This window comes from Chaetura pelagica, unplaced genomic scaffold (assembly GCF_000747805.2).
Source record: "Chaetura pelagica isolate M959 unplaced genomic scaffold, ChaPel_1.0 scaffold69, whole genome shotgun sequence".
Lineage (NCBI taxonomy): Eukaryota > Metazoa > Chordata > Aves > Apodiformes > Apodidae > Chaetura > Chaetura pelagica.
The window spans coordinates 6,557,430-6,566,701 of NW_009970724.1; the positions used below are offsets into that span (position 1 = coordinate 6,557,430).

General features: G+C 41.7%; 1 protein-coding gene across 1 annotated transcript in view; it reads right to left on the minus strand.

The window, feature by feature from the left end:
* The window catches only part of ODF2L (outer dense fiber of sperm tails 2-like), a 29,490-nt gene extending 20,319 nt beyond the window's left edge, over positions 1-9,171 (minus strand). The window contains exons 1-2 of the mRNA XM_010006741.1: positions 9,040-9,171; positions 8,024-8,137 (exon numbers count right to left, since the gene is read on the minus strand). Of these exons, the coding sequence (XP_010005043.1) occupies positions 8,024-8,137; positions 9,040-9,171 (246 nt within the window). The remainder of the gene's footprint in view (positions 1-8,023; positions 8,138-9,039) is intronic.
* Between the last annotated feature and the right edge of the window lie 101 nt (positions 9,172-9,272).

Here is a 9,272-nt window from a genome sequence, read left to right on the forward strand (position 1 = left end):
CGTTACCAGCCGGTGCCTTGTGCGGACGGGGCGGGTCACGTGCACCCAGGGGGTTATTTTTCAGAGCAGGATGGACAAGAAACTTGGAAAGCTCTGGAGAGCTCTGGTTTCTCTGTTTGTTTTCTTTCTGGGTGTTTCCATTAATATATTTTTCTGAGGTTAAACAGTAAGTATTCATGTAGCCTGGCTGTATGTGAAGATTTTTTGCCTATGCATTTTTAAACATTGTAGAAAAGCCACATATTTTTAAATAAACACATGCTAATGGAAAATAAACTAACTACTCTTGGATCACGTCACAGGAGAAAGCACTAATGGCAGTCGACGCACCACTTTGTAGAATATCCAAGGCATCAGAAAAGACATAGGGAAAGGTCCCTTTCAGGTAATGGAGAGTGCAAAACAATGATCATGTGACACAAATATGATCAGATGTATAGATAGATGTGATCGTACATAATGATAAACTGCACATTAATTTTGTTTAGGAAGATGTTACTTTTTAATATGCCAAATAAATACCAGTGTTAGCAATGCAGATTTTTTTTAAAGTCTTGGCATGAGGATAAATAATCAAATCAAGTAAAAGGGGCAGTAAAAGTTGGAGACTGACTAGGGCACAGTGATCATGAGATGACTGAGGTTTTGATCCTTGGGGGATCCAAGGGGAGGGGTTAGTAAAACTGCCACCTTAGACTTCTGGAGGGCAAACTTTGACCTGGTCAGAAGACTGATTGAGAAAGTCCCTTGGGAGGTGCCTTGAAAGATAAAGGAGTCCAGGAAGGCTGGACATACTTCAAGAAAGTAGTTTTAAAGGCACAGGAGCAGGCTGGTAAGCAGGGTAGGAGACCAGCCTGGCTAAATAGGGACCTTTGGCTGGCCCTTAAGAACAAAAAGAGAGTCTATGACCTTTGGAAGTGGGGACAGGTCACTCATGAAGTCTATAAAGATGAAGTGAACCTATGCAGGGTGAAAATTAGGAGAGCCAAAGCACAGCTAGAGCTCAAACTAGCTACAGCTGTTAGGGATAATAAAAAAATGTTTCTATAAATTCATTAACAGCAAAAGGAGGATTAGGGAAAATCTCCATCCTTTATTGGATGCAAAGTGAATCTTAGTAACAAAGGATGAGGAAAAGGCTGAGGTGCTCAACACCTACTTTGCCTCACTAGCAGTGGCACTAGCTGTTCTACGGACATACAGCCATATGAGCTAGGAGACAGGGAGGGGATGCAGAATGAGGTCATCACAATTAAAGAGGAAGTGGTCAGAGACCTACTACACCACTTAGATGCACACAAGATGGGCTACATCCAAGGGTGCTTGAAAGAGTTGGCAGATGCGATCACCAAGCCACTTTCCATTATTTACCTGAAGTCCTGGCTAAGTGGGGAGGTCCCAATGGACTGGAGGGTAGCAAATGTAACACCCATCTATAAGAAAGGCAGAAAGGAGGATCTGCGAAACTATAGACCTGTCAGTCTGACCTTGGTACCAGGGAAGGTCATGGAGCAGATCATCTTGAGTGTTATTAGAAGACATAGAGAGGATAACCAGGGGATCAGGCCCAGTCAGCCTGGGTTTATGAAAGGCAGGTCCTGCCTGATGAACCTGATCTCCTTTTATAGCCTGATGACCCAACTATTGGTTGAGGGAAAGGCTGTGGATATTGTCTATCTGGACCTCTAAAAAACATTTGACACAATTCCCCATAGAACTCTCATAAAAAAACTGGCTGCTCATGGCCTGGATGAGCACACAATTTGTTGGATCAAGCACTGGCTGGACAGTTGGGCCCAAAGAGTGGTGGGCAATGGAGTCAAATCCAGCTGGTGGCCAGTCACAAGTGGTGTTCCTCAGGGCTTAGTGTTGGGACCATTTCTGTTTAACACCTTTATTGATGATCTTGATAAGGACATAGAATGTATTATCAGTAAGTTTGCAGATGACACCAAGCTAGGTGGGAGTACCAGAATTTGTGTCTCTCAGCAATCCTTAGACACTCACTGCCTTACACAGGACTACATATCCAGGAGAGATGGAGAGATGACAACAGTTCTTCCCACACACTCTTGTAAAACAGGTGTGGTGGGTTTTGCTCTTTGTCCAGCCTTTTTCTCATCATCTCCCACTCCATGTCAGTGTGCCAGATTCTCTAGCAGGTAGACAAGAAAGTCCTTTGCTCTACAGTGCACAGGAGCAGCTGGAACCAGGATGAGCTGCCCTGTGGAGTTACAATGCTGTAGTGCTATTGACTTCCCCACAACTAGTCATCCACTCAACAAGCCTCACCTCTGCACAGACAGCTTTGTAGGAGCAGTAGATCATCTTCACTGCTCAAAGACCAACTGTTTCTGCACCCACTTAAGGGGTGGAAGAAATATAAGGCAACTCCAGGGTACAGAGAAACAGAAGGAAGATTTCTTCTAAACAAATGTTTACATGGCAGGAGGTCTGGCTGTCCTTCATTTGGAGAGTGCAGATTCAGTGTTTGTCTTAGGTTTTGGCCAGCAACGTTTGGAAAGACCTTATCCCAGATGAGGGTTATAGCAGCTACAGTGATGCAGAACTTCCCTTATTACATGTATTGACCTGCCTGGATCAAGGTTCCCCGTGTTCACCATAAATCCAGCTGTACTGGTGCCACTCCTCATTTCCATGTGACTCACCTGCAGCTCAGTCAGACATCTCAGATGTTTGAAGGAGATTTTTTAGCTCTTCAAAGGAGGCAAAAATAGCTTTAATTTATTTCTCCATACCAAGCAGTCCTAAAACCCACTTGCATTCATTCTTCAATTTAGGCTTTCTCCCTGTGCAGTACAACCCAGGGGTGGAGTATGAGCCCTGCTTGTTCTCCTTTCACAGGACATGCATCTCCTGGGAAAGTGTTTGTTTGCTCCAGTTCCTAAATTGCTACAGCCCCTTCCTTACACTGCAAAAGGTCCAGAGAGCAGGGTGAGATCCCATCTCACAAAGAGACCTGGACAGGCTGGAAGAGGAGGTTAGTAAGAACAATATGAAGTTTAGCAAAGAGAAGTGCAAAGTCCTGCACCTGTGACAACAAAACCAAAGAACCCGGTACTGGCTGAGCTCTGTGGCTAGGGAGCTGCCCTGCTGGAAAGGACCTGGGGTCCTGGTGGACACCAAGCTGAATGTGAACCAGCAGTGCACGACTGGAGCAGCAAGGGCAAATCAGATCCTGGGCTACATCTGCAGGGGCATTACTAGCAGAGAAAAGAGACTTACATGATCATCCCACTCTACTTAGTGCTTGTCAAGCTGCACCTGTTTTCAAGACAGAACTGGACAGGATGCTAGAAGAGGAGGCTGAGGGGAGACCTCATTGCCTTCTACAGCTACCTGAAATGAAGCTGTAGGGAGGTGGGTCGTTGACCTCTTCTCCCAAATAAATAACAACAGAGGAAATAGCTTGAAGTTGTGGCAGGGAAGCTTCAGATTGGATATTAGGAAGAATTTCTAAACTGAAAGAGTGGTCAGGCACTGGGACAGCCTGCCCAGGGAGGTGGTTGAGTCACCATCCTTGGAAGGATTCAAGCAACGTGTAGATGTGGCGCTTCAGGGCATGCTCTAGTGGCTGGGGTTGTGGGGATTTTTTCCAGTGGAATGTGTTGGTTGTTTGTATTTGGTTGGGGTTTTCTTTGTGTTGATGGTTGGACTTGGTGATCTCAGAGGTCCTTTCCAACCGTGACGATTCTGTGATTCTGTGTGATTCTGTGTAATCTCGTCTAGGCTCCCTTTTCCACAAAAGGTTGGAACAAAGTTGGATCTTTGGAGGTCGCTTCCAGCCTGGTCTTTTCTATCATTCTATGGTTTTCCTGCATACACCAACAACTAAGCAAATCTGAGATCATCTGCGATTTTCTTCACTGTCTTTGTATCTGCAACATTAAAATTTGCCCTTTGTTCTACTTTGCCTTTAACAATTTAACAGCACCAACTTTTTTATATTTTTAATGGAATTTCTCTGTCTTTCCTATTTCTATGCTTTCCACAAATTCTGCTTTTTCTTTATCTAGGTTTCCCTTTTTTTGTGTGTGTTTCTGTACCTCTACATAATTCTATCTCTTAATGAACTTTACTATTTCATGTGTTTTCAGATCTAAAATTCCATTTCCCCAATCAATAATAAAATGCATAATTTCAGTTCTTACCAAGGCCAGAATAGCTGTCACATTTTAGAGGAGAGAGACTCCTTTGGAGAAGAGAGTCAGAAGTCAAAGCATTTTTTGCTCACATCAGTTGTCTCTAAAAGTTTTTAGGTCACTGAATGTCCATTTATTCAGAAATATTTCCTTTTGTTTGCTTTTGGAGTGTCTTCTTATTCCCTAAATTATTTCTGCTGAATTCAAATTGTTTGATGGGAATCACACCATACAGTCAGAATAAATGGGTTGCATCATTGGTCCTAAAACTATTTGCTACAGTTACATAAAAATGTGACAGACTTTACATAGTCAAACTCTATGACCCAAGGCAACTCATCCATTACTCGGAAGGCCCCCAATCCCACCTGTCTAGGAGCAGCGCTGCAGCAGTACGTTGTGCCGCGACACTGACATCTACTGGGCTCCAACAACACTGTCAGTTTTCCCAAACGTCCCCAAAATCGGTTTACATCCAAGCGTATCTGTCTGGGATACCCTGACCTTAATATAAATGCGTATTTTAAAGTAAAATCAAATATGAATAGTCGGAGGCTGAATACAGTACTTAAAGCTGGTTTTTACTATAGGAGCATGAAGATTTATTTGAATTAGGAGCATCAGTTTACTGAGCTGTCTCTAAAGTAAAAGCTCTGAAGAAGTCAGTTCAAGTAATGCAGTATTGAGCACTCCCCCAAACATCTCTTCAAAAGACAGAAAATTTGCTGTTTCGGGATTCCTGACAAGCAAGTGCAAAATTGAAGAGTAAACCTGTTTGATTGCAATGGTTATATTTACACTATGTTTTTCTTAAAAGCCACATGGGCTGGGGTCCCAGTTGCTGACACAACTGCCATATGCCAGTTCAGACTAGCTAGAAAAGATGCAACACTTTAAGTCAAAATCACGTAAGCTTTCTTCCTCAATAAACTCTTCCCAATGCTCTTAAAATAATTACAGCTTCCAGCTTTCTACACAGACCTCAGAGTGTTCCATGGAGAAGGTAAATTGAATTATTCCAATGGCACATGTAGAGAAACCATAGTGCCATGTGACAAAGTGGCTTTCCCACAGTCATCAGCAGGGAAGCGACAGAGCTGCAAATATACACCCAATCATTAAGCTATAATTGTACAGTAAAAGGAAGAAACCCCCCAAAATTAATTTTTATTTCCATAGGGGCCAGTTATGGCCTATAGGATTTTCCAGACAATCTTCCTCCAAGTGTTCTTCTAAGATAGACAGCTGGGGTGTGGGACCAAATTACTATCCTGCCTGGCTATCAAACTAACCCACTATGGCCCTAGGAAGTATGATACTGAAAGGACAAAGATCACAAAAACAACACATGATTTACCTCATCCAGCTCTCTGCAATTTCAGGGCTTTTGCCTACTCAGTGTTTTGCCAATTGCTGCATGCAGTCCCAGTACAACTCTCGTTTCAGCGTTTAGGGGAAGCACAACAACAGCTGCCGTAAGGATCAGTGGAAGAGTGCACTGCTGTGAAAAGGAGCATTAATTCTCACTCCCATAGCTGTAGTTTCTGAGCGGAAGTGTGCTGTTGAGAACAGCTGCTTTCTGGTGCTGTCAAATACACTGCCCAGATTTTTCATGAAAGCCTGATTGTACATAGGCCAGGCAGCTGGCACTACTGATTTTATAATCTTTGCCTGGTTGTTATTAAGCTAAGCTCACAGTTGTTAATGTGAATAGAAGCTATAGACTTACACACAAATGCCCTTACCTATTTTAGTAAAACAAGATGTGGCTATTAGAGGTAAAATTGAATAATGTTTCTTTAAAAAGACACATTCTGCTTCTTTTATTTTCATATGTCTTTTCATTACACTAATTCATGTTAAATCAAATTTACCTTAATATTTTCATGCACATGTTTTGAAAATCTGGTTTCAGGACTGCTGCTATTCTTCGAATTATTAGCTGGAATTCTGCAGAGTTGTGACTGGTACTACATTGCCAGAGCTCTTGATTTCTTGCTGTTTAACTGCATTAAACAACATAAATACATAAACATTCATTAAACAGCTGTTTTATGCAAATATATGTGGCAGTTACATAATTAAGTGGGAAGGGGAATAGTGTATATACACACAGTGACACAAGATGTGACCCATGTAATTCAACATATTCTAGAACTAAATAGTTATGAATTCCAACATGGGTACTACATTACTGGGATTACACATGCTACCAAAATGTGTTTATTTTACCATGCTTTTAGGGTGATATAAATTGACTTACAGAGGTGTTTTGGGGTTGTCTTTGTTAAATCTTTGACTCCAAAGTCTTTGGCTTAAACTCTACTTTCCCAGAAAGTCAGAATAATTTAAGTGATAAGCTATTGTTTTTTATACAAAAATATGTTACTTTCTTCATTATCCTATAAAGCTTTATATTAATATTTTTTTTGTTGTTTCTCTGAGTTTTTTGTAAACTTGCCTTTAAGGATATGGTCCAAGAATCGTTAGCATTAAGGAAAGAATACTGGAAGCACTCCAAATGGATACATTGGGTATTGGTAAGTGCTATTCAAAGGATTGCTTTAAAATTCAAGTATTTTAGGACAATCATATCGTCCTTAAAAGTAAAGCACTCCTTAATGGCAAGATGGAAGATATGGTTCCTACAGCACAGGTGGCAGAAGTAAAGATGCTGACTCCTCAGGTGTTTCCAGCCAATTTTATTAGAATGAGCTAGGGTATCTCTACACACTGTACATTCTTTGAACTCTTCAGAGTTCTCTTAGGTAGTCTGTAGTTTATAACTAAGCCCATGTGCCTAGGTGTGTCTTTCCTTACCTAAGACAGATGTTTTAGTTTATCTGGAATCCAGATCCCTGACAATGTTTTTGGCTCTGAATAGCAGCTTTAGAGAGGGACATTTCCCACTAGAACCAGGTATCGAAGCTTCCAGTAAAGACAAGGAAGACAGCTTGCATGTGGTAATCTCTTAAAATGACAACAGGAATCTCCAAGATTGAACTGGTAAAACCTGAATGCTTGTTCCTTCTAGGATGCTAAAACTTGTCCAGAGTTTGTCCTGAGCACTATGTAATAGTGTTATAGGCCTAGAGGGTGTGAAGAAAGAGAATTTCAAGAAAGCAAGTAACTCAGTAGTGTTTTAAGAGTAGTAGAAAACTGTGCAACTCAGGAAGCATGGAGCTGCAGGTTGTGATCCAGTAACTGCATTTATTTTGACATTGTAGGATAAAAAGGGGAAAGAATTATCCCAACGAGGGATTTATATGAAATATATAAGCGTGCACTAGAACAGATCTTCCTTTTAGATAAGTACAGAAACCATTAGCTGGAAAAGTTATTTTCTCCTTCCCACTAAAATTCTGAGTGCTTAAACAGTCATGAAAAGAGGAAGGATGTAAAAAGTGAGAACTGAAAAAACACATCCAATGCTCCACATTTGCCAAACAACCTATCAGCTAAAGCTGGGACTACTGTCTGCTTAAGGCATTTTCCTAAGCAGTGGTACTGTTGTGTTTAGGGCTCCTTAGGAAAGGAGCAATTAAAAGTAGGTATTCCAAATCCTAATCCATGGGGGCTTTAAAGGATGGTAGTCTTCCTGCTCTTCTGTCCATGTTATGTTAGAAAGTAGAGGGATCTAACCATTTTCTGAAGCGAAAAAGTGTCATGGCTGTCACTGAATACACCACAGAAAGCAGCACTTTCTGGCAAGAGAGGCCCACATGTCATGACCAGCCACAAGGTGCAAGTCCCAGGGAAGAAGTAGTATTTTGTTTCAGGAACAGCTGGGCTGTGTTGGTTGCTGACAATTCCAGCCTGGACATACCACTTTCCCAAGGCACTACTGGGGTGTATCTCACCTGAGGTGGTGCTTCTGCCTCAAGGTCAGGCACCGTTGCTTTCAGTTGTTTGGCATCTGTCTTTTTGTGAAACTCTATCGACAGGACCTGTTGATGCTTAGCACCAGAGAAGCACTATGAAATGAAAGAACTGCATCTGTGTGATCAAATTTAAAAATGTTGATGTTGCTGTCTTTTCATATATCCTACACTTGATATCACATTAAATCATCATCAGCTCTTATATGACCATGTAGTGCTGACTATTACAAGAGATTCATGGGACCTTTATTTGCTAGTAAAACTCATTTTAAGAAACAAAACAACTTGCCATATAGATTTTTTAGATAAACACTTGTATATAAGGGAGACAATAAAAGCTGGAAAAGGTAAAACATATTCCAGCACAGCAAACACACACAATAGCTTTCAGGCCCTCTCCTTATCAGTACTAAGGGTACAGTAAGAACTTTAGACTGCCTTTGTTTTGTTTTGGTTTTAATTCCTGGAACCTGACTGGCATGTAAGCGAGGTTGCGTCGATTGTTACAGTTATTTCCTTTCTCTAAAATTCACTTCTTGTTATAATGCCGTAGGATTTCCTCTGCCTTTATCACATTTGGCCAAACATTTCTTACTATTTGGTTTATGAAGTAAATGACTTAACTAAATGACCAGGATCATTTTCAAGATGGGAATATTAAATTGTCATATTGCAAAGCTGTTTTCTAATTGCCAGCCCACATCAAAGGTGCTTTTCTCTTTTCTTGGGCATTCAAAAATCACGATGAGAGATGTTAAAATAACATAAGTTATTAAAATTATAGAGTATTTTCTTCTACATTTTCTTGTTTGCTGGCATTAAGTTATGGTACCATTCTCAAGGTATTTTCAAGTACTCCCTTTGTGATGCTTTAGTGCTGTAGTTGTGTCTTAGAACACATTTATCTAAACAACCAGCCGAACGACTACTTAAAAATTATTTCCTAGCTCACGTCTTCACTGTCTGTGGGAAACCTATTTTCCTTGAAGACAAACAAGACTTGAATTACAGAACAGCGAACTCAACACAGGGGCCGGGCCCAGGGGGCCCAGCCCGGCGGGACAGGCCGGGCCGGAGCCCCGGGCGGCGGGGCCTCCACACGCAGGGCCGCGGACAAACTGCCCCATCGCTCCGCACAAGGGGGCTCTGCCTTTTCCGGCCCCGCTACATTATGTTTATGGTAACGGCCGTGTCCGGCTTCGGGAGCCCCCGTTCCCCAGGGCAGGGG